At 45.2% G+C, this 27987-nt stretch overlaps 1 protein-coding gene across 1 annotated transcript; it reads right to left on the bottom strand.

Moving 5' to 3' along the window:
• On the bottom strand, window positions 1-27730 carry LOC115835868 (aspartate-rich protein 1-like). Its single transcript, XM_030815175.1, has 14 exons — window positions 27239-27730; window positions 24785-24846; window positions 24220-24247; window positions 18819-18886; window positions 17711-17732; window positions 14351-14448; window positions 12911-12932; window positions 12597-12650; window positions 10190-10266; window positions 8424-8445; window positions 5403-5482; window positions 4920-4941; window positions 4576-4617; window positions 1-312 (listed from the first exon to the last, which is right to left on the bottom strand). The coding sequence occupies exons 1-14, from the start codon at window positions 27438-27440 to the stop codon at window positions 308-310; spliced, it is 804 nt and encodes a 267-aa protein (XP_030671035.1). The 5' UTR covers window positions 27441-27730; the 3' UTR covers window positions 1-307.
• Between the last annotated feature and the right edge of the window lie 257 nt (window positions 27731-27987).

Genomic DNA, 27987 nt, shown 5'->3' with positions numbered 1-27987 from the left:
AAGGATGAGAGTTCGGGACAGGGAGAGGTTCTGGTTTCCTCCTTAAGATCTTCCCAGCAAACAGCTGCATTCTCCAAAGTCACCCAAGCACGCCCCCAGGCTGGCCTGAAGCCCAGCCGCCTCGAAGGCACATTCCTGGTGCTGTCCAGGAGGGGAGCCTAGGAATCACAGGAAAGTCGCCATCATTTCTCTAGGCCAAGCCAGGGAAAACCGCTGATTGCGGAGCTTGATCCTCCCTCAGATGTCTCTGTAGCACGCGCTGGCCTGTCCTTTGGGTCAGCACCCTGGTCAGCTCCACAGAAGGGCTTCACCCTGGATGAAGAAGAGACAATCCCTTTTCAGTGACAGCAGGCTCCCAGCTTTGTGCCCTATGATATCATCCCACTAAGCAGCCTTTGCGCCAGCATCTCTGCGCTCCCGCCTCTGCAGTCCAGGCTGAGGGGAAATTAGAGATGTGGGAACTCATCAGCCAGGGACAGAGGTGCCTCTGTTACAAGGGGAGGGCCAGGAACACAGCCTATGTTGGGACCTAGAAGTCCTGAGTACCACACCCTTGCCTCCATTCTCCAAGGCCCATTTACCAGTATCAGCTTCTGGGATTTAAGCTGCTGCCGGGAGAGGTATGGGAGCCAGCCTGGAAGAGGCAACGGGTAATTCAACTGTAGCCCAAAGGCACAAACCCCCAGACAGCTGAGGTTGGACGAGGGCAGAGGGACAGCCAGTGGCTATAAGCCCACACTATGGAGGGAGGCTGTTTGTTGAGACCCCAGCTCCACACTGTTTGTGGAGCCTGGGGCAAGTTGATTAACTGCTCAGTGCCTCAGTTTTCCTAGCTCTAAAGTGGGGATAGTAATTGTGCCTATCATAAATGGGTATGATTTTGGCAGTGCCGGGTGCATTATGCTGAAAACAAGTGCCTTGTACATTGTGGGTACCCAGGAAGCCAGTTTACAGCCCCTCAGAGGAGACCCATCAGCAGGCATCTGAGGGAGCCTGGAGCCCTATATCCTGCAGGTGTCTGGGGTCCTATGCCCAGGAGAAGCTGCTCCCTCACTCCACAGCAGTCTACAGAGCACCCCCCTGACCAGGGGTACAGCTGTTTGTGCAGGTGCAAGGAGGGAGCCCTGGGCCTCTCTGGGCTCTGACCTTCCCTGGCAGGACCGTAGAGGGCCCAGAACCCTGCCTTCTCCCAGCCAGGCCCTTCCCTCCCTTCCCCAAACTCACAGCCTCCTCACCGCTCTCTGCCTCAGACTCGGGACTAATGTCATTATGTCCTTCATCCCTGTTTGCATCAGGGGCTGCAAGAAGCTCAGCTCACTTCCCCCTCAAGGCCCTGAATACTCCTTTTCTGACCCCATCTGCTGAAACCTTTTTTCCAAGCCCTCTGGAGGCCCCAGGGCCTCAGCCTCTCCCTGGAACATTCTTTCCTTTCTTGCTTGGACTGAAACCTAGCTCTCCCGAGACCTGCTTCCCCTCCCTGGGCATACCCCTATGTGGGGCTGCTTTCCTCCCTCTCTGCCCCTCATGCCCTCACTGGAGTGGGACAGGTCCTTACAAACCATCTCCTGTGCCTGTTCTGAGGAGCCCTCTGGTTCTGAATCCCTGCACAGGCTCTGTGGCCGTGGCCCTCTCCCCTCCGCAGCACCACACCACCAGATTGCTCTTGTAGGGCACGACGTGGTCTCCATGTGGCTGAGTCCAACGGCCAGTCCTCAGGCCCCATCTTTCTTTGGTCATGAGCATTTCTCCAGTGGAGCCTCACCACCTCCCCCTCCCTGAATCATTTCCAGGAAATGAGGCCACTTCTCTGCAATTTTGGTTTTTCACTAACGTGCTATTGTGCTCTTTTAGAAACTGATACACGTCACGGTATGTTTAAGCCTTTAGGGAAGTGGGGGGATACTGGGGGCTGCTGTGTGAGCACCTCTATGCCATACCAAGTCAGACCAGTGAGGGAAACTGGACCGCGAAGCTGCAGGGCTACCTGCCCCTCCAGGATGCTTTTCACATCTTCCAAGATCCCGTCACTGGAGACCTTCCATGGTCCGGACTCATCTTAGGCCTCCCCGTTCTCTCCATGTGCTACTGGGGTGCCTCCCGATCAGAAAATTAGCGATGCTGTCACTGAACTGACTACCCGTGGGGCAGTCTTTGGTGCATTCCAGGCTCCACCACAGTCTCTGCATCCACAGGCAACTGTGGTCCTGGCTGCTCTCTGCCGTTAGGTTTCCCTTCCATTTTTACTTATTGTCTAAAGAACTTCATACAAAATTCTATTTAAAAGCAGTTTATTCCACATTCCCACATAAAACACATCAACTTTTTAAATTTTTTTCTTTGTTCCTGTCACTATCAAAAAGCATATTTTTTTTTTACACAGTAAGACCCAGTGTGGTTGACTGTATCTAATTTTTAACCTATTAGATGGACAATTTTTTTTTTTGAGACGGAGTCTCTCTCTGGGTGATTTTCTTTGATTCTCTCTGTTCTCATTCCACGAGAACAACCACATGCTCTATGGATGCATAATCCTTCAATTGCACTCACATAACCTGTCAGTAACTTTTCACTCTCTGAGCCAAGAGCTTCTACAGCCAAGTTTCAGCAAGACCAATTTCTGACCCATGGAGCAATGGGTAACACCAGCCTCACTGAGCTCACATGCCCAGCTGTGGAAGCAAATTTCATTTTATGGTAAGTCTACTCTGCCACTACAGGTGGTGTAGCATATTAGTTTATAGATTAGCCTTTGGTGTTAAAGAGATCCAGCTCTTGGTGTGTCTCGTGAGGCATTTACTTAACTGAGACTCACATTCCTCATCTGCATAATGACTATAGCAAAACTAATTCTTTCTCAAAGTGATTGTAACACTTCAAGGAGGCAACATAGAGAAGTGCCCTATAGTATCTGATACTCAATTTATCTCTGTTCATTCTTATTTTCATTTTTCATTCTTATAACTTAAGCACCTGCTTATTAACTACAGTCATATGTGGCAGAATGACATTTTGGTCAATGACAGAACACATATATAACAGTGGTCCCGTAAGATTATAACAAAGCTGAAAATTTCCTTTTGCCTTGTAAAGTCGTAACTGTTGGAATGTCGGTGCACTGCATTACTTACGTGTCTGTGATGAGGCGAGTGTAAACAAACCTACTGTGCTGCATCATTAGAGTAAAACATTTCTTTTTTGGTAAAAATTTTAAGTAATATGTTATACAAATGAAAGACTAACCACAGTGATGGGATTTTTAGAAAGAGATAAAACTAAGAGTCCACAAGGATTTGGGGAAATGGCTACTCACATATGCTGTTAGAGGAGCATGAATTGGTGTCATCATTTTGGAAAAAGTTTCACATTATTTATGACAATGAAAGATATGCCCCCTTCTTACAGTCTACTCCACAGAAGTGAGTGCTGGTATTATTCCAAAACCACTGACAAAAATACTCAAAAGCACCATTACTTGAGATAGCCACAATTATATTAAAAATAACCCTGGCCAGGCATGGTGGTTCATGCCTATAATCCGAGCACTTGGGGAGGCTGAGGCGGGCAGATCGCCTGAGCTAAGAAGTTCGTGACTAGCCTGGCCAACATGGTGAAACCCTGTCTCTACCAAAAATACAAAAAATTAGCCAGGCATGGTGGTGGACGCCTGTAGTCCCCACTACTCGGGAGGCTGAGGCAGGAGAATGGCGAGAATCCGGGAGGCGGAGCTTGCAGTGAACCGAGATCGTGCCACTGTATTCCAGCCTGGGCGACAAAGTGAGACTCCATCTCAAAAAAAAAAAAGGTCTAGAACTTAAGTGATGAATATCAACTCAGAGAACAAAACCAAAGCCAAATTTTGAAGACAGGAAATAGTGTGATACTAACTTTTGTGGGAAGGAACTCCTGGCTTTCCCAAAAATTAGAGAACTGGGAGAAAGAAGCCTCATCTCAGAATCTGTGACTCGGTTGGGAAGTAGAGGCTGGAAATGTGCTCAAGGTCAAACTCTCCTCCTCCCTTCAAAGGAGACTGGAGTTTTACCAGTGAGCCCAGAGTGCATATGCACTCCGCCATCCACCCTGGGAGATCCCTTTAATCCAGGAGCGCACAGTGAGGACAGAAACATGAATGTGCACTAACAAGTCCTGAAAGTTCAGAGGGTGATTCTCGATTTCCCCTTGGCACACAGCAGAAGAACTGTTTCTCTAGGTTCCAGGAAATGCCTGGGAGAGAGTTGTATCCCCCAGACTCCCTTCATCACAGATGACACCCAGTGCTTAAGCCCAAGGGGTGTTGACTAATCCAAACCAAAGGCTCTGATGTTCCACAGGCAGAAAAGAGCAGGTGCACCGCAAAGACAATCTCTCACGAATGAAGCACCCTCATAGCCCATAGAGACAGTTCTTACCATGATGCCAAGAAACTCTGAAAACAACAAGCCAGACCTCACACATATTTCCACTTTCTTTCTGATTTCATACCCCCTCCTTCAGCCCCTCCTCACAAGCAGCAGGGATAACCTGGAGGCTCCTGAGAACCTTTTCCCATTGGGTTTTTCCTGGCACGTAGTTCCCTACCTGGATGAATCTCCTCGTCACTTAGACTCTCCAGCGTCAGGTCTTTAGAAACAAAAACACCAGGATAAGTCATTAGACAGAGTGACTCCCCCACTCCTCCTACTTTAGCTGAAGCTGAGTGATGGGCTAGTCTCCCACGCCACGCTGCTTCACACATGATCCCCGCATCTTTCTTCTGGGTCGACAAACCTTCCTACAGCTTCTCGGGTCAGAGTTCTATACTGGCAGAATTACTTTCACGAGAACCCCAAGCCTCTTTCCCAGCAGGAACCCAGAATCAGGTTTCTATACACTGAAGCTAGCAAGTTTTTCCCTCGGGAAGTGAGTTATTTCATGGTACATACCACTTTCTTTCTGAGCTGTTATCTGCAATTATGTAAAAGAAAACATTATGAGAATCATATTCTGCTGTGCGTTTCACACAGATCTGTTATTCTCTGGACAACGATAAAAAACCAGAAGGCAGTATAGTGATTGAGCCATAGGTCAAAGTCCCCCAAAGACTAGCACAGAGGATAGCTATAGAAAAACAAGACCTCTATTTGCAGAATTTACCTTTAAATGCAAATGCACAATGCTTAATCCAAGGAGGAAAACTGGTGTTGTGGAAAATGCCTCAGTATTCCAGTTGATAATGGATGCTGTCATTTAAAAGCACCCTAGTGGACCACATATAAGTTGGGAAGACACTCCTACGGAATTCCAGCCCCACAAAGAGAATAGTGTACATAATGTGCATTGTCAGATTTTCATATCAAAATTAATTGAGAAGTAAAGGAATCAGGAAAGCAACATTGCCATAGAAGACAAAAAAAGGGGCGTCTTACGTGGGCATCAACATCATCATCATCATCTTCATCTTTGTATCGTGGTAAGCATCTTAAAAACAGGCGGTCCTCTGGCCAATCTGGAAGGACACAGAGGAAAGATCAGTGCCCTGGTTGTTTGAGACTGTGAGCCACTCAGGGAGCTTTGCTGGATGTGCTGTATGGAGGCGATTGATTAACAAGCCTAAACCGAGTGGATGCTGGGCTATTCCCCTGAGTGGAAGAGGGTTGGCAGAAAAGGGGAGCAGGGAAGACATGAGACATGGAGGCCTTGGCCTTGTACTAGAGGCATCATGCAGCAACACAAAACATTCAACCTGGGCCGGGCGCGGTGGCTCACGCTTGTAATCCCAGCACTTTGGGAGGCCGAGGCCGGCGGATCACGAGGTCAGGAGATCGAGACCACGGTGAAACCCCGTCTCTACTAAAAATACAAAAAATTAGCCGGACGTGGTGGCGGGCGCTTGTAGTCCCAGCTACTCAGAGAGGCTGAGGCAGGAGAGTGGCGTGAACCCGGGAGGCGGAGCTTGCAGTGAGGTGAGATTGCGCCACTGCACTCCAGCCTGGGCGACAGAGCAAGACTCCGTCCCCCCAAAAAAAAAAAAACGTTCAACCCAAAATGGAACTAAAACACACAGTAAGGGTTAATGGAAGAGTGCCTTCCTCCCTCTCAAATGTTTTAAAACTCTTCTAAACAAACAGCATTTTCTTAACGTATTCAACACCGTGTCAGTACACTGGGATCCAATTATGATAGTGCTTCATTTAGCATCTGTTTAAAAAAATTTTATTTGATTAAAAGCCTATTTTATTAATGAAATGGACTCAATTTTACCCAAATTATTCTATTAAGCACACATTTTTTTATAGAAATAATTTTAAAAATTAAATATTAAAATGCTACAATTAAAAATATCATGATTTCCTCTTTGTAAGTCTTCTTCTGGAAGCAGGGTGTGTGCACAAAACCTACTGGGCCTCTGTGATCAGGGGCTTCAGCAGCTCCTGTGTCACTCTCCCTGAGGAGATTCCCTAAAGATCAGGCTGCATTCAAACAGGCCAAGCTCACAAAGCCTGCTCTACCTACACCAGTGAAGCTGAGAGACATGACTCTGAACAGTTTCTGCCATGAGGATAAGTTTCCAGGTTCAAATATACATGATCTACTGAAATGAGGAAATGTATAACAATAAAAATGAACAAATTCAGGAAAAAATTTCCATGAGTACACAGGTGATTTTTTGCTTAACTAGCTTACAAAAAATTTTTATTTGATCCCTATTCAGTCAGATAAACAAAATATTGCTATAAAAAAATCACAAATTTGCCTGGGCATGGTGGCTCATGCCTGTTATTCCAGCACTTTGGGAGGCTGAGGGGGTCAGATCACGAGGTCAAGACATCGAGATCATTCTGGCCAACACGGTAAAACCATGTCTCCACTAAAAATAAAAAAAAATTAGCTGGGGGTGATGGCACATGCCTGTAGTCCCAGCTACTCGAGAGGCTAAGACAGGAGAATCAGTTGAACAAACAACGTGGAGGTTGCAATGAGCAGAGATCACATTACTGCAACCCTGTCTAATGACAGAGTAAGACTCCGTCCAAAAAAAAAAATCACTAATTTTTCTTACTCATGTTAAATCTACCTTATGAGCTGTCAACATAAAGATTCTAGAAAGTAAAGAAGGTGCAAATAAGTTGAAAGGCATACCGTATTCATGGATAGGAAGACTAAACATGACTAACACACAATACTACACACATGATCTACAGACTCACAACAACTGTTATCAAACTTCTAACAGCCATCTGTGCAGAAATGGAAAAGTTAATCCTAAGACTTTAATGAACTTTTATGCGCCTCAAATAACCATAGTAACATTGAAAAAGAATAGTGTTGGAGGACACACATTCATGAGATTGAAATCTACAAAAAACAGAGAAATTCAGACAGCATGCTTCTAGCGTGGGGACACCCATAAGTATCACAGATACAGAATAGAGAGCCCAGAATTAAATGCACATTTACAGAGTCAGCTGATCTTCAACAAAGGTGGCAAGAATACACAATGGGGAAAGGAAAGCCTCTTTGACAAATGATGGTAAAACTGCATATTCTCATTCACGTTAAGAAATGGAATGCTGACAGTGTGCTCAAGGTTGTGCTGCTCCCTCCATTTCCAAGACATGAGCTTTTGCAGTGAGTCCCGAGTGAATTTTCATTCTGTCCTCTACACCCAGGAAGAGCTCTTGATACCAGAGGTAAACAGCAAGGACACAGAAATGACTCTGCTGCCATAAAACCTAATAGTTCATAAGGTGAGGATCCATTTCTCCTAAGCATCTGCGCACACCACAGAAGAATTCTGTCTCCAGGATTAAGTAACTGACTGTGACAGAACTGCATCCCAAACCAAAGGCTCTAACATTTTGCAGTGGCACAGGCAGAAAAGAGCCGGCGTTCTCAGAAAAGTCATCTTTAAATAATAAAGAAGAGGTGATCGAAAACACAGGATACTTAAAAACATAGTACTTCTCACCATGATGACATTAAACTCTGAAAAGAACAAACTTGGCTTATATTTACTTTTCCTTTTTCTCTTTCTACACCCTCCGTCAGCCTCCCAAGCAGCAGTTATAAGGTGAACGTTGCTGGAAATGCTGTTTTATTAGATCCCACCTGAAGTCTCGTTGCCTACCTGGAAAGGCATCCTCTTCCCTGCTGAGATTCTCCAGAATCCACTCTTTAGAACCACCAATATCAGGATAAGTCAGTGAGAGGTGCACTCACTTCTCCTACTCCAGGTGAAGACACACTGGCTCACACAAAATCTCCTGGTTGGTCCTCTGGGTTCACACACATTTCTACAGCCACTCTGCTCATAGTTGTACACTTGGGAAATCATTTGCTCTCACCAGACCCCCCAATGTTTTTTAACAAGAACCCAGATTAAGGTTTCTATGTATTAAAGCCAGCAAGTTTATTTCTCAGAAAATGAGTTAGTTCAAGGTACATACCCTGGATAGGTGATGGTAAAATCTGCAATGAGACAAGAGAAGATACTATAAGAATCAGATCAATTCTGCTGCACCCCCTTACACAGACACATTAGTCTCTTGATCACTTCACAAAACTAGTTGCGAAACAGTGGCTGAGTCAAGGGTCAAAGACCAAACATTCTAGCATAGAGGACACCTGTGAAAAGACAAGAGCTTTTCCCACAGAATTTATCTTTGAGGTTGATTTAGGTTGGTAAACGCACAATGCCTAATCCAAGGAGAAAAACTGGTGTGGAGGAAAATGCCCCTGCATTATAGCTGATGATGGATGCTGTCATTTAAAAACATCCTAGTGTGTCATGTATTAGATGAAAAGAAACTCCCACTGAACTCCATCCTCACAAAGAGAATTGTGTGTGTTGTACATAATGTACCTTGTCATATTTTTATATCAAAGTTAATTGAGAAGGAAAGAAATCAGGTGAAGGAGATAATGTATACTGTGGTCCATTTTTAACACAAAGTGCCTTGAACCGATCTAGGTCAGCAAAACACAGAAGAAATAGGATATGCTGGGCTCCTGCTTGGATGGGCAATGCCTGCTTGTTGGGCCCCCTCTCCTCCCCGCTTAGTTGCCCTCACTTGAACCAAAGAAGTTTAGTCTAAGATGAAAGTTTACTGCCCTGCAAAATAGCTCACTTTGTCTGTTCTTATCAGCTTGCCCAGCTACTTAGCTCATACGTCAAATACTTGAAGAGCCCCTGGGCTGACTAGAATGGCAATGCATTGTGGGCTGCAACAAAATGCAGTAAGATAACCCTAGAAAAATACCTAAAGCCCTTCCCCAACAATCAATAGGCAACACCCAGGAAGATTGTGACCCCACAGTACTCAGCGTATGAGGAACCAGGGGAGGGACCTGCACACTAGGGAATAAATTGCTTGTTGAAACTGCTGGGTGTGTCTGCCCATGAGACACTGGTTCTTGCAACACTGTCATTAAAAGTCTCTCTTTCAGCTGGGAGAGGTGGCTCACGCCTGTAATCCCAGCACTTTGGGAGGCCAAGGCGGGTGGATCACGAGTTCAGGAGATCGAGACCATCCTGGCTAACATGGTGAAACCCCATCTGTACTAAAAATACAAAAAAAAAAATTAACCGGGTGTGGTGGCAGGCACCTGTAGTCCCAGCTACTCGGGAGACTGAGGCAGGAGAATGGCGTGAACGCGGGAGGCAGAGCTTGCCATGAGCCGAGATTGCGCCACTGCACTCCAGCCTGGGCGACACAGAGAGACTCCGTCTCAAAAAAAAAAAAAAAAAAAAAAGGTCTCACTTTCAGCCAGGCATAGTGTCTCAGGCCTGTAATCCCATCACTTTAGGAGGCCAAGGTGGGCAGATTACCTAAGATCAGGAGTTGGAGACCAGCCTGGCCAACATGGTGAAACCCCGTCTCTACTAAGAAAACAAAAATTAGCTAGGCATGAGGACATACGCCTATAATCCCAGCTACTCGGGAGGCTGAGGCAGGAGAATTTATTGAGCCCAGGAGATGGAGGTTGCACTGAGCCAAGATTGCATCACTGCACTCCAGCCTGGCTAACTACTGAGCGAGAATCTGTCTCAAAAAAAAAAAAAAAAAAGAAATATAGAAAAAAAATAAGGAAAGAAAATCTCACTTTTGCTGTTTCAGCTCCCTGAGTCCATTCTTTCAGGTTGGACTGGCGAGTTTGTTTCTCACATCAGAAAACCAACATTTCCTTAGAAGACAAAGAAAGGAGGTCTTACCTGGACATCATCATCATCACAGTCACCATCTTCACTTGGCGATGGGCATACTAAACTCAGGTTGTCCTCAACAGAAGCTAGAAGCACACAGAGGAAAGATCAGTGCCCTGGTTGGTTGTGACTGTGAGTCACTCAGGGAGCTTTGCTGGATGTGGTGTATGGAGGTGGTTGATTAACAAGCATGGACTGAGTTGTTGCTGGGCTATTCCCCTGAGTGGAAGAGGGATGGCAGAGGAGGGGAGCAACAAAGACACCAGACCACCAGACATGGAGGCCTTGGCCTTGTACTAGACGCATGATGCAGCAACACAAAGAGTCAACCCAAAATGGAACTAAAATGCACATTAAGGGTTAATGGAAGAGTGCCTTCCTCCCTCTCAAATATTTTCAACTCTTCTAAACAAACAGCATTTTCTTAACACATGCAAGACCATCTCAGTACACTAGGATCCAATAACGGTCATATTACATTTAGCATCTCTTTTAAAGGATTTATTACTTAATTAAAAGCCTATTTTATTGGTAAAATGGATTCCATTTTACCCAAATTATTCTATTAATCACACATTTTCATAAAGATCATTTTAAAAATTAAATATTAAAAAGCTACAATTAAAAATAGTCATGATTTCCTCTTTGTAAGTCTTCTTCTGGATCCAGGGTGTATGTGCAAAACCTATGAGGACCCTGTGATGAGGGCCTTCAGCAGCTCCTGTGTCACTCTCCCTGAGGAGATTCCCTAAAGATCAGGCTGCATTCAAACAGGCCAAGCTCACAGAGCCTGCTCTACCTACACCAGTGAAGCTGAGAGACGTGACTCTGAACACTTTCTGCCTTGAGGATAAGTTTCCAGGTTCAAATATACATGATCTACTGAAATGAGGAAACATATACCAAAAGAAATGAACAAATTCATGAAAAAATGTCCATGAGTACAGCGGTGATTTTTTGGTTAACTAGCTTACAAAAAAATTTCATTTGATGCCTATTCATTCAGACATATAAAATACTGGTAAAAAAAATCACAAATATGGCCGGGCACAGTGGTTCATGCCTGTAATCCCAGCACTTTGGGAGGCTGAGGCAGGCAGATCACGAAGTCAAGAGATCGAGATGATTCTGGCCAACAAGGTAAAACGATGTCTGTACCACAAAAAAATTAGCTAGGGGTAATGGCATGCACCTGTAGTCCCAGTTACCTGGGAGGCTAAGGCAGGAGAATCACTTGAACCCAGAAGGCAGAGGTTGCAGTGAGAAGAGAGCATGGTACTGCACCACTGTCTTAATGACAGAGTAAGACTCCATCCCCCCCAAAAAAAATTCACAAATTTTTATTAGTCATGTTAAATCTACCTTATGAGCTGTCAACATAAAGATTCTAGGGAGTAAAGAAGGTACAAATAAGTTAAAAGGCATCCCATACTCATGGATAGGAAAACTAAACATGACCAACACACACTACTACCCAAATGATCTACAGACTAACAACAACTGCTATCAAAATGGTAACAGCCATCTGTGCAGAAATGGAAAAGATAATCCTAAGACTTTAATGAATTTTTATGTGCCTCAAATGACCATGATAACGTTGAAAAAGAATACTGTTGGAGGACACACATTCATGGGATTGAAATCTACAAAAAAACAGAGAAATTCAGACAGCATGCTTCTAGCGTGGGGGCACCCATAAGTATCACAGGTATAGAATAGAGAGCCCAGAATTAAATGCACACTTACAGAGTCAGCTGATCTTCAACAAAGGTGCCAAGGATACACAATGGGGAAAGGAAAGCCTCTTCCAAAAATGATGGTACAACTGTATACTCTCATTCACATGAGGAAATGGACTGCTGACAGTGTGATCAATGCTGTGCTTCTCCCTCCAATTCCAAGACACTGGAGCTTCTGCAGTGAGCCCAGAGTGAATTTTCATTCCATCCTGCATGCCCAGGGAGATGTCTTGATACCAGAGGTAAACAGCAAAGACAGACAAATGTGCTGCCATGAAACCTAACAGTTCATAAGGTGAGGATCCATTTCTCCTATGCATTTGGGCACACTGTAGAAGAATTCTGTCTCCAGGATTAAGTGACTGCCTGTGACAGAACTGCATCCCAAACCAAAGGCTCTGATATTTTGCAGTGGCAGAGGCAGAAAAGAGCAGGTGTTCTCAGAAAGATAATCTTTAAATAATAAAGAAGAGGTGATCGAAAACACAGGATACTCAATAGTCCATAAACACAGTACTTCTCACAATGATGACATTAAACTCTGAAAAGAACAAACTCAGCTTATATTTACTTTTTCGCTTTCGACACCCTCCCTCAGCCTCCCAAGCAGCAGGTATAGCCTGAAGGTTGCTGGAAATGCTGTTTTATTAGACGCCACCTGAAGTCTCGTTGCCTACCTGGAAAGGCATCCTCTTCCCTTCTGAGATTCTCCAGAATCCTCTCTTTAGAACCTTCAACATCAGGATAAGTCAGTGAGAGGTGCACTCACCGCTCCTACTCCAGGTGAAGACACACTGGCTCACATAAAATCTCCTGGTTGGTCCTCTGGGTTCACAGACATTTCTACAGCCCCTCTGGTCATAGTTGTATACTTGCAAAATCATTTACTCTCATCATACCCCCAATATTTTTTAACAGGGACCCAAATTAAGGTTTCTAAATATTAAAGCCAGCAAGTTTGTTTCTCAGAAAGTTAGTTCAAGGTACATACCCTGGACAGGTGATGGTAAAATCTGCAATGAGACAAAAGAAGGTGCTATGAGGATCAGATCAATTCTGCTGCACCCCTTACACAGATCTGTTAGTCTCTTATTGACTTCAGAAAACTAGTTGTAAAACAGTGGCTGAATCAAGGGTCAAAGACCAAACATTCTAGCATAGAGGACACATGTGGAAAAGACAAGAGCTTTTCCCACAGAATTTATCTTTGAGGTTGATTTAGGTTGGTAAATGCACAATGCCTAATCCAAGGAGAAAAACTGGTGTGGAGGAAAATGCCTCTGCATTACAGCTGATGATGGATGCTGTCATTTAAAAAATCCTAGTGTGTCATGTATTAGATGAAAAGAAACTCCCACTGAACTCCATCCTCACAGAGAATTGTGTATGTTGTACATAATGTGCCTTGTCATATTTTTATATCAAAGTTGAGAAGAAAAGAAATCAGGTGAAGGAAATAATGTATACAGTGATTTATTTTTAAGACAAAGTGCCTTGTACCGGTTTAGGTCAGCAAAACACAGAAGAAATAGGATATACTAGGCTCCTGCTTGGATAGGCAATGCCTGCTTGTTGGACACTCCCTCCTCCCCACTTAGTTGCCCTCACTTGAACCAAAGAAGTTTAGTCTAAGATGAAAGTTTACTAGCCTGCAAAATAGCTCACTTTGTCTGTTCTTATGCCTGCCCAGCTACTTAGGTCATAAGTCAACTACTTGAAGAGCCCTGAGCTGACTAGGATGGCAATGCATTGGGGGCTGCAACAAAATGCAGTAAGACAACCCTAGAAAAATACCTAATGCCCCTCCCCAACAATCAATAGGCAACACCCAGGAAGATTGTGACCCCACAGTACTCAGCCTATGATGAACCAGGAGAGGGACCTGCACACTAGGGGATAAATTGCATTGAAACTGTGCTGGCGGTGTCTGCCGATCACACACCAGATCTTGCAACACTGTCATTAAACATTTCACTTTCAGCCAGGCTTGGTGGCTCACACCCGTAATCCCAGCATTTCCGGAGGCCAAGGTGGGCGGATTACCTGAGGTCAGGAGTTTGAGACCATCCTGGCCAACATGGTGAAACTTCGTCTCTACTAAGAATACAAAAATTAGCTGGGCATTGGGACACATGCCTGTAATCCCAGCTACTCAGGAGGCTGAGGCAGGAGAATTGATTGAGGCCAGGAGATGGATATTGCAGTGAGCCAAGGTTGCACCACTGCACTCCACTCACTCACTGAGCGAGAAGAAAACAAGCAAGCAAGAAAAAGAGAGAGAGAGAGAGAAAAAGAAAGGAAAGGAAAAAGAAAGTCTCACTTTTGCTGTTTTTCAGCTCCCTGTGTCCATTCTTTGGGTTTCGACTGTTGAGTTTGTTTCTCACATCAGAAAACCAACATTTCCTTAGAAGACAAAGAAAGGTCATCTTACCTGGGCATCATCATCATCATCATCATCATCATCATCATCACCATCATAATCTTCATTTCCTGGTAGGCATACTAAACTCAGGTTGTCCTCAGGAGAAGCTGGAAGGACACAGAGGAAAGATCAGCGCCCTGGTTGTTTGTGACTGTGAGTCACTCAGGGAGCTTTGCTGGATGTGGTGTATGGAGGTGGTTGATTAACAAGCATGCACTGAGTTGATTCTGGACTATTCCCCTGAGTGGAAGAGGGATGGCAGAGGAGGGGAGCAGCAAAGACATGAAACATGGAGGCCTTGGCCTTGTACTAGAGGCATCATGCAGCAACACAAAAGAGTCAAGCCCAAATGGAACTAAAAAGCACACTAAGAGTTAATAAAAGAGTACTTCCTCCCTCTTAAATATTTTGAAACTCTTCTAAACAAACAGCATTTTCTTAATGTGTTCAAGACCGTGTCAGTATACTAGGATCCAATTACGGTGGTATTACATTTAGCATCTGTTTTAAAGGATTTATTACTTAATTAAAAGCCTATTTTATTAGCAAAATGGACTCAATTTCACCCAAATTACTCTATCATATTAACCACAAATTATTTTTCATAGAGAACATTTTAAAAATTAAATATTAAAATGTTACAATTAAAAATAGTCATGATTTCCTCTTTGTAAGTCTTCTTCTGGAACCATGGTGTGTACACACACCCTTAAGGGCCCCTGTGATAAGGGGCTTCAGCAGCTCCTGTGTCACTCTCCCTGAAGAGATTCCCTAAGGATCAGGCTTCATTCAAACAGGCCAAGCTCACAGAGCCTCCTCTACCTACACCAGTGGAGCTGAGAGACGTGACTCTGAACACTTTCTACAATAAGGATAAGTTTCCAGGTTTAAATATACATGATGTACTGAAATGAGGAAACATATACCAATAGAAATGAACAAATTCAGGAAAAAATGTCCATGAGTATGGGGGTGATTTTTTGGTTAACTAGCTTACATAAATTTTTTTTTATTTGATGCCTATTCATTCAGACATACAAAATATTGGTATAAAAAATCACTGTTGGGCGCGGTGGCTCACGCCTGTAATCCCAGCACTTTGGGAGGCCGAGGTGGGCGGATCACGAGGTCCGGAGATCGAGACCATCCTGGTTAACACGGTGAAACCCCATCTCTACTAATAATACAAAAAATTAGCCGGGCACAGTGGCGGGCGCCTGTAGTCCCAGCTACTCAGGAGGCTGAGGCAGGAGAATGGCGTGAACCCAGGAGGCAGAGCTTGCAGTGAGCCGAGATTGCGCCACTGCACTCTGGGCTGGGCGAAAGAGCGAGACCCCGTCTCAAAAAAAAAAAAAAAAAAATCACAAATTTGGCCAGGTGTGGTGGCTCATGCCTATAATGCCAGCACTTTGGGAGGCTGAGGCAGGCAGATCACGAATTCAAGAGATTGAGACCATCCTGGCCAACATTATAAAACCATGCCTCTAATAAAAACTTAAAAATTAGCTGGGCATGGTGCCTTGTGCCTGTAGTCCCAGCTACTCGGAAGGCTAAGGCAAGAGAATCACTTGAACCCAGGGTCGGACGTTGCAGTGAGCAGAGATCACATCACTGTACCCTGGTATGGTGACAGAGTGAGACTCTGTCTCAAAAAAATAATAATAATGAAAAATAAATCACAAATTTATATCAGTCATGTTGAATCTAACTTATTAGCTGTTAACATAAAGATTTTTGAAACTAAAGGTACAAATAAGTTGAAAGGCTTCTCATGTTCATGGATAGGAAGACTAAACATGACTAACACACAATACTACACACAGGATCTACAGACTCACAACAACTGCTATCAAACTGGTAACAGCCATCTGTGCAGAAATGGAAAAGTTAATCCTAAGACTTTAATGAACTTTTACGTGCCTCAAATGAACATTTTAACGTTGAAAAAGAATAGTGTTGGAGGGGCCGGGCGTGGTGGCTCACGCTTGTAATCCCAGCACTTTGGGAGGCCGAGGCGGGCAGATCACGAGGTCAGGAGATCGAGACCACAGTGAAACCCCGTCTCTACTAAAAATACAAAAAATTCGCCGGGCGTGGTGGCAGGCAACTGTAGTCCCAGCTACTCGGAGAGGCTGGGGCAGGAGAATGGCGTGAACCCGGGAGGCGGAGCTTGCAGTGAGCCGAGATTGCACCACTGCACTCCAGCCTGGGCGACAGAGCGAGACTCCGTCTCAAAAAAAAAAAAAAAATAGTATTGGAGGACGCATTCATAAGATTAAAATCTACAAAAAACAGAAATTCAGACAGCATGCTTCTAGCGTGGGGGCACCCGTAAGTATCACAGATGTAGAATAGAGAGCCCAGAATTAAATGCACACATACAGAGTCAGCTGATCTTCAACAAAGGAGCCAAGAATACACAATGGGGAAAGGAAAGCCTCTTCCACAAATGATGGTGCAACTGCATATTCTCATTCAAATGAAGAAATGGAATGCTGACAGTGTGCTCAAGGTTGTGCTTCTCCCTCCATTTCCCAGACACTGGAGCTTCTGCAGTGAGCCCAGAGTGAATTATTCCGTCCTTCATGCCCAGGGAGGTGTCTTGATACCAGAGGTAAACAGCAAGGACAGACAAATGAATGTGCTGCCATGAAACCTAACAGTTCATAAGGTGAGGATCCATTTCTCCTATGCATCTGGGCACACCGCAGAATTCTGTCTCCAGGATTAAGTGACTGCCTGTGACAGAACTGTGTCCCAAACCAAAGGCTCTGACATTTTGCAGTGGCAGAGGCAGAAAAGAGCAGGTGTTCTCAGAAAGATCATCTTTAAATAACAAAGAGGAGGTGATCAAAAACACAGGATACTCAGAAGCCCATAAACCTAGTACTTCTCACCATGATGACATTAAACTCTGAAAAGAACAAACTCGGCTTATATTTACTTTTTCTTTTTCTCTTTCTACACCCTCCCTCAGCCTCCCAAGCAGCAGGTATCACCTGAAGTTTGCTGGAAATGCTGTTTTATTAGATCCCACCTGAAGTCTTGTTGCCTGCCTAGAAAGGCATTGTCTTCCCTGCTGAGATTCTCCAGAATTCACTCTTTAGAAATACCAACATCAGAATAAGTCAGTGAGAGGTGCACTCACTGCTACTCCAGGTGAAGGCACACTGGCTCACACAAAATCTCCTGCTTGTTCCTCTGGTTCACACACATTACTACAGCTCCTCTGCTCGTAGTTATACACTTGCGAAATCATTTGCTCTCACCAGACCCCCACTATTTTTTAACAGGAACCCAGATTAAAGTTTCTATATATTAAACCAGCAAATTTGTTTCTCAGAAAGTAAGTTAGTTCAAGGTACGTACCCTGGACACGTGATGGTAAAATCTGCAACGAGACAAAAGAAGATACTATGAGGATCAGATCGATTCTGCTACACCCCTTACACAGATCTGTTAGTCTCTTGTTGACTTCAGAAAACTAGTTGTGAAACAGTGGTTGAGTCAATGGTCAAAGACTAAACATTCTAGCATAGAGGACACATGTGGAAATGACAAGAGCTTTTCCCACAGAATTTATCTTTGAGGTTGATTTAGGTTGGTAAAAGCACAATGCCTAATCCAAGGAGAAAAACTGGTGTGGAGGAAAATGCCTCTGCATTACAGTTGATGATGGATGCTGTCATCTAAAAACATCCTAGTGTGTCATGTATTAGATAGGAAGATACTCCCACTGAACTCCACCCCAACAAGGACAATTGTGTATATTGTACCTTATGTTCCTCATCATATTCTTATATCAAAGTTAATTGAGAAGGAAAGAAATCAAGTGAAGGAAATAATGTGTACAGTGCTCCATATTTAAGACAAAGTGCCTTGAACCTGTTTAGGTCAGTAAAGTACAGAAGAAATAGGATATGCTGGGCTCCTGGTTGGATAGGCAATACCTGCTTCTTGGGCCCCCCTTCCACACCACTTAGTTCCCATCACTTGAAAAAGAAGTTTAGTCTAAGTTGAAATTTTACTAGCCTGCAAAATAGCTCACTTTGTCTGTTCTTATCAGTGTGCCCAGCTACTTAGGTAGTAAGTCAAATACTTGAAGAACCCCTGACCTGACTAGGATGGCAATGCATTGGGGGCTGCAACAAAATGCAATAAGACAACCCTAAATAAAAAATACCTAAAGCTCCTAACCAACAATCAATATGCAACACCTGGGAAGATTCTGACCCCATAGTACTCATCCTATGAGGATCAAGGGGAAGGACCTGCACACTAGGGGATAAATTGCTTGTTGAAACTGTGCTGGGTGTGTCTGCCCATCAGACACCCGATCTTGCAAGACCATCATGAAAAGTCTCACTTTCGCTGCTCTGCAGGCCTCTGAGTCCATTCTTCGGGTGTGGATGGGTGAGTTTGTTTCTCACATCAGGAAAGCAACATTTCTTTAGAAGGCAAAGAAAGGGGATCTTACCTGGGCATCATCATTGTCTTCCTCACTTGGTGGTAGAAATTTTAAACTCAGGCCGTTCTCAGGGGGACCTAAAAGGACACACAGTTAATGTCAGTGCCCTCGTGGTTGAAGACTGTTAGCCTCTCAGGGAGCTTTGCTGGATGCGGCATTTGGAACGTGGGCCTGAAGATTCTGAGACCATCTCAGGGAAACAACTATGTTCAAATAGCATGAGAGAGTCTCACCAGATACCTTGCATTTAGTCAGTGCCTAGACCTAATAAGACTCTTGCATTCCCAAGTCCCAGATGATGTTAACCAATCAAAAATTAAGGCTTTGATGCTTGCTGTGACATAGACAAGAAAAACAGGTCTTGTGGAAAGGTAACCATTAAACACCAGAGCAAGAAAAAAAAGGGTTGCAAACACAGCACACAAAGCCCATGGACACATATTGTCTCATCTCTATCTTATTAAAATACAAAAGGAACAAGTCAGACTTCTACACATATTTCCTTTGGTTCTGACTTCATCGCCCTTTTCCTAGGTTCCAAAGCAACAGGTGTCACCCAGCTGCTCCCAGAGCTCCTCCTAGAGTATCATTCTCTACCTGCAGATCTGCCTCATTGCAGCTGCCCTCGTGGATGGCGTCCATTGGCCAATCGTTAGAGACAAAAACATCCGGAAGGAGTTATTCCAGAGAGCAACTCGCCCACTCTCCTACTCCAGGTGAGGCCACACTGGGTTACACGAGATCACTCTGCCCTTTCCTCAGTGTGGTCAGACTCTCCCTGGGCTCTGTGGAATCAGAGGTCTCTAAAAAGGCATTGCTCACACTTGCCAGCCTTCAAGTGGAAAGAGGAACTGAAGGAATGACCTTTCCACTTTTTCCTTCCACTGGCCCATTACAGGTCTCACCTCCAATCTCACAGCCCTGAGATTCCCACTTTGATGTGCACGCTTTGAGTTAGAGGAGTTCAACAATTGGTCGCTCAGCCAGGCTCACAGCGGATGTGAAAGAGCATTCTGCGGGGATGGAAATGCTCTCTGCTGCATGAAAAGAAGGCTGCTGGGCCATTGCACGGTGGCTGTTGTGATGAGGTTCTGATTTTTTTTTTTCTTTTTCAAGACGGAGTTTCACTCTTGCTGCCCAGGCTGGAGTACATTGGCATGATCTCGGCTCACAGCAACCTCCGCCTCCTGGGTTTAGGTGATTCTCCTGCCTCAGTCTCCCGATTAGCTGGGATTATATGCATGTGCCACCACACCCGGCTAATTTTTGCATTTTTAGTAGAGACAGGGTTTCACCATGTTGGCCACACTGGTCTTGAACTCTTGACCTCAGGTGATCCACCTGCCCTAGCCTCCAAAGTGCTGAAATTACAGGTGTGAGCCACCATGCCCGGTCCTGAACTTTTAATTGTAAATATTTAAATGTGTTTAAATAGAAGGAGGCACATATATGACTGAGAACCACACTAGACGGCATAGGAGATCCAGGCATGAGGAAGACATGACTACCCTCCCCTGGTGTTTTCTTGCAAAATAGTTTGCAGCTCTGCTTCTACCATACATTTATGGTTACTTCCTGGGCATCTGCACAAGGGCCAGTCACTGTGTGGGGCTGGGGGATATGGCAACAATGAGGACAACATCCAGTTCCAGAGGGATTCCAGCAGGGGGCGCATGTGCACACAGGGGAAGAGCGTGGCCCTGCACACCCTGTCTAGACAGGATCAGAGCGGCAGGAGCCAAGGGGCAGGGGCAACTCACTGTCCTCAGGAGCTCAACTTCATCTCCAGGGACCCTGACTCAGAAGCTGGGGCAGGCTCTAGGATTGGTGTAGGGCTCAACAGGCTGGACAGGCTGAGAAGGAAACATTTCCACACCTGCACTAGATCCCAGCCCAGGGGCGACCTAGAACTCATCCCAGGGATGTGTTCATTACAATGCCCGTGGGGCCTAACGTGTTCTCCCCAGGACTGAGCTCTGGGATGAAGACTAATGAGGAAGACACAGTCACTGCCCTGCCAGGAAACACCCATAGCCAGGGCTCCTCTATCCACCTTGTGGGAAGACACAACACAGATAGAGTTTGACACTGAAGATTCCAAACCTTCTATAAAATAAGTGGAAACTGATGTGTTCTGGATTCCACAGAAGAGTTGCAAGGATGAGCTGGACTCTGGAACCAGTCCCCATCCCTTTGCTGAGCTCCTGGTGCACTGGCACTCGTGTCCCTCCCCACCTCCCCTGCTACTCGGGAGTGCTGCAGCTACAGGCCCAGTGCTAGGGGACCCTGTCCAGCTGAAACACATGTCAGCCAGGCACAGTGGCTCACGCCTGTAATCCCAGCACTTTGGGAGGCCGAGGCAGGTGGATCGTCTGATGTCAGGAGTTCGAGACCAGCCTGGCCAACATGGAGAAACCCCGACTCTACTACAAATACAAAAATTAGCTGGGCGTGGTGGTGCATGTCTGTAATTCCAGCTACTCAGCAGGCTGAGGCAGGAGAATCACTTGAACCGGGGAGGTGGAGGATGCAGACAGCTGAGATCGCACGACTGCACTCCAGCCAGGGTGACAGAGTGAGACTCCATCTCAAAACAAACAAACAAACAAAACAAAAAAAACCACACACACACATTTCTGGGCCAGACAACCCTTGGCCAACAGTGTCTCCTCAAGGACCATTCCTCAAGTGACTTCCAGAAGCGGTGAAAAAGAAAAACTCATCGTCCCAGCCCCAGGAAGATCAAGCCTGGGACCTGTGTCTGTCCTGACCCTGAAGTCCATCCCTGCTGAGTTGTGTCCTGTCTTCTCCGTGTCAGAGAAGTGGGGAACTGATTCCTGTTCTGCCCCCTCACAAATTTCTGCTGAGTACTAACCCTGTGATATTTCTCCTCTGCACTTCTCTTTCTTTTTTTCTTTTTTTTCTCTGAGATGGAGTCTCGCTCAGTCACCCAGGCTGGAGTGCAATGGCTCAATCTCGGCTCACTGTAACCTCTGCCTCCTGGGTTCAAGTGATTCTGCCTCAGCCTCTAGTAGCTGGGATTACAGGCACCTGCCACCACACCCAGCTAATTTTTGTATTTTCAGTAGAGACGGGTTTTCACCAGGTTGGCCAGGCTGGTCTGGAACTCCTAACCTCAGGCAATCCACCCACCTCGGCCTCCCAAAGTGCTGGGATTAGAGGCTTGAGCCACCGTGCCCAGTCCATGTCTTCCGTTTCTTTACACTGTGTGTGCATCCATTGAGTCAGTGGCTGCTCATGCTCACACCAGCTCCCAACAGTGGGACAGTCCACCATGGGGATCAGTACATGGTGAGTGCTGAGCCTCACTAACCTAGCGGTGCAGGAGGTCTCCAATGAGGGTGATGTTCACCAGCGTAACAACAATGTTGTCCTCTGAGTTCTGATGTGGCACTGGCAGTTGTCTGTCTGCTACAGATTGGAACATTTCTTTTTTCTTTTCTTTTTTTTTTGAGACAGAGTCTCACTCTGTCACCCAGGCTGGATCAATTCTGGCTCAATTTTGGCTCACTGCAACCTTCACCTCCCAGGTTCAAGCAATTCTCCAGCCTCAGCCTCCCAAGTAGCTGGGATTACAGGTATGGGCCACCATGCCTGGCTAATTTTTTTATTTTTAGTAGAGACAGGCTTTCACCATGTTGGCCAGGCTGGTCTCAAACTCTTGACCTCAGGTGATCTGCTGCCTCAGCCTCCCAAAGTACTGGGATTACAGGCATTGAGCCACTATGCCCGGCCATGGATTGGAGCATTTCTAAGGCTTGAGGTAGTCATGTTATTAAATACAATGAAATATCTTCCTGATCCTTCCCTGCTTTGATCAAGTGCTGAGGAATGACCCCAGCACTGACAGATGTTGACCTGTACTGTTCTATGTGAACCCTTAACACTTCTCAGAATCTGTGGGCTGACCAGAAGCCTGTGGGCTTTCTATGTGTATTTCACAGTAATGTCCATGCAAACATCTGTTGTTCCGTGTACCTTTTGCTACCCAGGGTTATGTGACCACTGGGGCCCCATTTGATGATGGCCAATGTTTGGCATGCTTATAGGCCATCCACTACCACTACCAGGTGCACACATAGGTGCTGGAACTCCCTGGTGTGGGGTCATATCACCAAGCCTGAGTGATGACACAGTTGGGTAATACAGACCATCAACATTGGGACCCATTTCTGAGTTCACTTTTGCAAATCTTTTATTCAGGAGATAAAAATCTGGGTTCACTCCTTTCTGCACTCTCTCCATCTAAGGAGTAGAGATTTTTTTTTTTTTTTTTTTTTTTTTTTTTGAGAAGGAGTCTCGCTCTGTCGCCCAGGCTGGAGTGCAGTGGCGCGATCTCGGCTCACTGCAAGCTCCGCCTCCTGGGTTCACGCCATTCCTAAGGAGTAGGGATATTGAACAGATTTTTAGGTACAGCTGTGTTGAGGGAGGAAAGGGGACACTTATGTAAAGTGTATGGTGGTGTTGAAGTTTTTCTTCCTTTTTGTTAGAAGAATGACGTGACTCGGGAGGCTGAGGTGAGAGGAACACCACAGGCCAGGAATTCAAGAAAAGTGACACTTGTACTGTGCTGGGCATGCAGGTCCACATTTTGGGGGGAAAACACACATTTACAAACACACAATCACTACACATTAATTCACCCCCAGCTACCTCCCAGCCCTCCTGCACACAAACCCACAACATCTAAGTGATACGGCTGTTTCCAGGGACTCTAGTGGATGATGACAGTTCTTCACTGAGCCATCTGTTTCTCACACTGCACTCCAGGTCCTCACTCCTATCAGGAACCTGAAACCAGGCAGGCTCTCCAGACAAAAACAGGCAAGAGAGTCCCCTGCAACCCATCACTTAGATTTGTCATCAGCAAGGGAATGGTCTTAGTATACGAATGGTGTTAGAGAGGGGAACAACACACACTGGGGCCTGTCAGGGGGTAGGGGAAGGGAGAGCATCTGGATAAACAGCTAATGCATGCAGGGCTTAATACGTAGGTGATGGGTTGACAGGTGCAGCAAACCAAACCACCATTGCACACTTTTACCTATGTAACAAACCTGTACATCTTGCACATGTATCTCAGAACTTAAAAAAAAAGAAGTTAAAAAAAAGAGAAATGGCCAGAATAGGCAAATCTATAGCAATAGAAAGTAGATGAGTGGCTTCCTAGGGCCAGAGGTGTGGGGGTTGGAAAAAGAGAGGAGTAACCACTAACGGATACGAGGTTTGAGGGGAAATGAAAAGGTTCTAAAATAAGATTGTAACAATGGTTGCACAACCCTGTAAATATAGTAAAAACACTGAGTCACCCACTTTAAATGGATGGATTGTTTTGCATGTCAACTATGTCTCAATAAAGCTTTTTTTAAAATAATAAAAAAATACGTACGGTAGGAATTTTGGGCTGTATAGTTCACCTGCAATAGGAGAAAGAAAACGCCATAAGGATCCGATCATGCTGGGTCCTGTTTGCACAGGTCTTTTACTCACTTGGTGACATTAGAAAACCACATGTCAAACAATGATCAAGTCACTGGCCCCCAAGTAAAGCATAGCGAATGCTTGTGGAAAAGGCAATGGGTTTTCATGGAATATTTGCAAGTCCATGTTGACTGGGAAATACAAAATTATTTTTCAAGAAGAAAAAGTTGCTACTAAGAAATATGCTCACTACCAGACAGTTTGTAGGTGATGCTGTCATTTTTTACTGTCATTGTCAATCAGGCCTCAGTTGGTCATAAACTCAAATGGCTGTTTGCTAGAGTCCATGACCAACGGAAGCTTCATTGACAATGGCAATCAAATATGATATTCACTTGATATTCCCCCAAACCAAGAAAATTATCTTAGTCATCTGTTATGTACATGATCAGATTTTTATATCTCCATTTTATTAGTAAGGAAAGAAGCCCCAGAAAAAAAAATTCTCTTCCAGATGAAGGAATGCATCTTACCATTTCAGGTAACATCTTGTCCACAATATCAAACGCACAATCCTCCAGGTCCGGAACAGAACCTAGGAGAACATAGAGTGACAGTCAGTGCGCTGGTGCTGCTGAGGAATCCCACTAGGAGCCTTGGGGGATGTGGGGACCAGGGTGGAGTCTATGGAGGTGGGTGGTTGACAAGCATGGACTGAGTTGCTGCTGGATCATTCTCTTTGGTGTGGAAGGAAAGCAAAGGAGAGGAGCAGAAAGAAAGAGCCTTGGCTTTCTAGCTAGGGCAACCTAACCAATGTGAAATATTCTTGTTAAGAACTGGTTAATACAGAAAGGCATTGTATGCTTCAGTGAGAGCTTCTCATCACACCTCCTGCCCATTTGAAGGTCCAGGCCAATCCCCTTATTTTTCAAATGTTACAAGACCATTTAATTCTGTGGATTTACATATCCTGCTACTACATTTATCATTTATCCTGTTTTACTTTTTAAATTGTGGTGAAACATACATATTAATTATTTTAATTATTTAGTGTACAGTTCAGTGAGATTGAATTCAGTGAGCTACATTCATGATGCGTGTCAACAATGAGAAAAATCTAAATTCATAATCTAAGCTTAAAAAACAAAGATTGCAGAAATCAATGGCATAGAAAACAGGAAGCCATCTGAGAAAATCAACAAAACAAAAAGCCAGTTCTTTGAAAAGATCAGTAACATTGATAAACCTCTACCTTGGCTAACCACAAAAGAAAGAAAGATGTTACAATGTACTAATAGCATCAATTGAAGAGCAGTTAAATCACAAACTAATAAAGGAATATTCTGAACACATCTATGCCCACAATTTGATACATTAGATGAAATGAGCTAACTCCTTTTTATCTATTTTGGAAGACCAAAAGTCTTCTGGGGAAAAACAGATCATCTGAATAGGCCTATATTTATTTTAGAAATTGAATCAATAATTAATAATCTTTTGAAAAAAGGAAAAACCAAAAACACTACAATCATATGGTTTCACTGAAAAAAACAATTCTACCAGCTTTTTTTCTTTTTCTTTTTTTTTTTTTTTTGTGACACAGTCTTGCTCTGTCACCAGGCTGGAATGCAGTGATGCGATCTCGACTCACTGCAACATCTGACTCCCTGGTTCAAGCGATTCTCCTGCCTCAGCCTCCCAAGTAGCTGGGATTACAGGCACAGGCCACCATGCCCACCTAATTTTTGTATTTTTAGTGGAGACGGGGTCTCACCATGTTGGCCAGGATAGTCTTGATCTCCTGACCTCGTGATCTGCCTGCCTCAGCTTCCCAAAGTGCTGGGACTACGGGCGTGAGCCACCGTGCCCAGCCCCAAAATTCTTAGGAAGAAAAACCTGGTCTTACCATATAAGCAAGTAATCATAATCCTAAGTATTTCCTTAGTTATATTTTTAAAATTATGTTTCCAAACAAGACACAGCAAGGTTTTTAACAGCTATATTCATAATTGCCCAAAGTGAAAGCAAATATCTAAACATTTGAGGTGTCCTTTACTATTAAAAGTGAACCAAGCCTGGGCAACATGGTGAAACCCCATCTCTACAAAAAAAAAAAAAATAGAAAAATTAGCTTGGCATGTTGCCTTAGTGCCAGTTACTTAAGAGCCTGAGATGGGGGGAACACCTGAACCTGAGGAGGTCAAGGTTGCAGTGAGCTGTGACTGCACCAATGCATTCCTGGGTGACAAAGTGAGGCCTTGTCTCAAAAAATAATAATAATTTTGAATTGTGAATTTAAGAAATCTCCAGCCGGACGCGGTGGCTCACGCCTGTAATCCCAGCACTTTGGAGGGCTGAGGCAGGTGGATCACGAGGTCAGGAGATAGAGACCATCCTGGCTAACACGGTGAAACCAACCTGTACTAAAAATACAAAAAATTAGCCAGATGTGGTAGCACGTGACTGTAGTCCCAGCTACTCAGGAGGCTAAGGCAGGAGAATCGCTTGAACCCGGGAGACAGAAGTGGCAGTGAGCTGAGATCGTGCTTCTGCCCTCCAGCCAGGGGAACAGAGTGAGACTCGTCTCAAAAATAAAAATAAAAAAATCCAAATATTTGGGCCTGAATTATCCCAATTATTAGCTACCTTAAGGGATGGAAGAAAAGAAACAATCTGACGCTTACCTGGTTCCTTCATTTAGGTACCAAACTGGCCGGATAGGTGAGGCTAGAGAATGGGATGGGGACTCCAAAATTGGGGTATTTGAATTTTCATTGAGAAAAGGGAGAGACTACATCAAAAAAGCCTCAATGTCTAAGGCAAGAGGCAGAGTCAGCCTTTGTCCCCCATGCCCCAGACCTGGGAAAGCTGGCTGTGGGCAGCAGGGAGCTGGAAGCTGAGGATGTCTCTGGGGATGAGGGTATGGGAAGGGGGTGGGGGTGGCCAGAGGTGTGCCAGAGAGTAAATGGCACCTGTGGCTTTTTTACCTGTGGGCATCTTTTGGTTGCTGATGTGCTGCAGGTCTTGGCCCTCTGTGGCTCCCACATCCAGCTTGCCAGGCTCTACAGTAGTGGATTCTGATGTTGTAGCAGCCACGGCCTCATAAATATCAGATTCATCACAGTGTGCCACCTTCCGCCTGCGCCAGCCACAGCTGGAGCTGCCACAACAGCTCAGTATATTCCCCATGGGGCACCTACACTCTTCTCCACTCCTGCCTGAGCCTTCAATGAAATTGTAACTGTGCTGCCCTAGCAGCCACGTTACTGAGGGTGGCCCTGAACTTGTAGAAGCAGCCTTACCCCAGGCAGATCTGGGGCCTCAGCCCGTAGTCTGCCGCCACCTCCCAAACTAGCTGGTCTATGAGGTCAGGGACCTGCTGTTTTACTTAAAAAAGAAATGCACGACAAGTGCCGAGAGGCACAAAAACTGCCGTAAGAGAGCACAGTCGGAGCTCCTCCTCCCTCCACTGCCAGCTACCGACTGAAGGCTGCTGGCCCTGGCTGATGCCTATAACCCACAAAGCTTCCTATGTCACCTGGTTGCCAGGTAACAGCCAGGTCAGGCTAGTGACTCACAATGTCCAGCCCCACAGCCCCCCCAACGCCTCACAATGCCCGTCCCAGCTGCTGCCCACCTTGTGGCTGCCCTGCCCCTCCGTGGGGACTGCACTACTCAGGCTTTTATTCACCCTGCGCTGCCTGAGCTTTCCAGTCCTGAGCAAAGTGCAGGGGGG

The sequence above is a fragment of the Nomascus leucogenys genome, chromosome 7b, assembly GCF_006542625.1.
Source record: "Nomascus leucogenys isolate Asia chromosome 7b, Asia_NLE_v1, whole genome shotgun sequence".
Lineage (NCBI taxonomy): Eukaryota > Metazoa > Chordata > Mammalia > Primates > Hylobatidae > Nomascus > Nomascus leucogenys.
Note: the sequence above shows the minus strand (reverse complement) of the source record. Positions and strands in the feature narration are given on the sequence as shown.

Coding starts and splice junctions, on each gene's coding strand:
- LOC115835868 (XM_030815175.1), bottom strand. CDS start 27,440: ATGGGGAATATACTGAGCTGTTGTGGCAGCTCCAGCTGTGGCTGGCGC. Junction 24,248..24,784: donor ACAAGATGTTACCTGAAATG/GTAAGATGCATT, acceptor CTCCTATTGCAG/GTGAACTATACAGCCCAAAA. Junction 4,942..5,402: donor ATGATGATGTTGATGCCCAC/GTAAGACGCCCC, acceptor ACATAATTGCAG/ATAACAGCTCAGAAAGAAAG.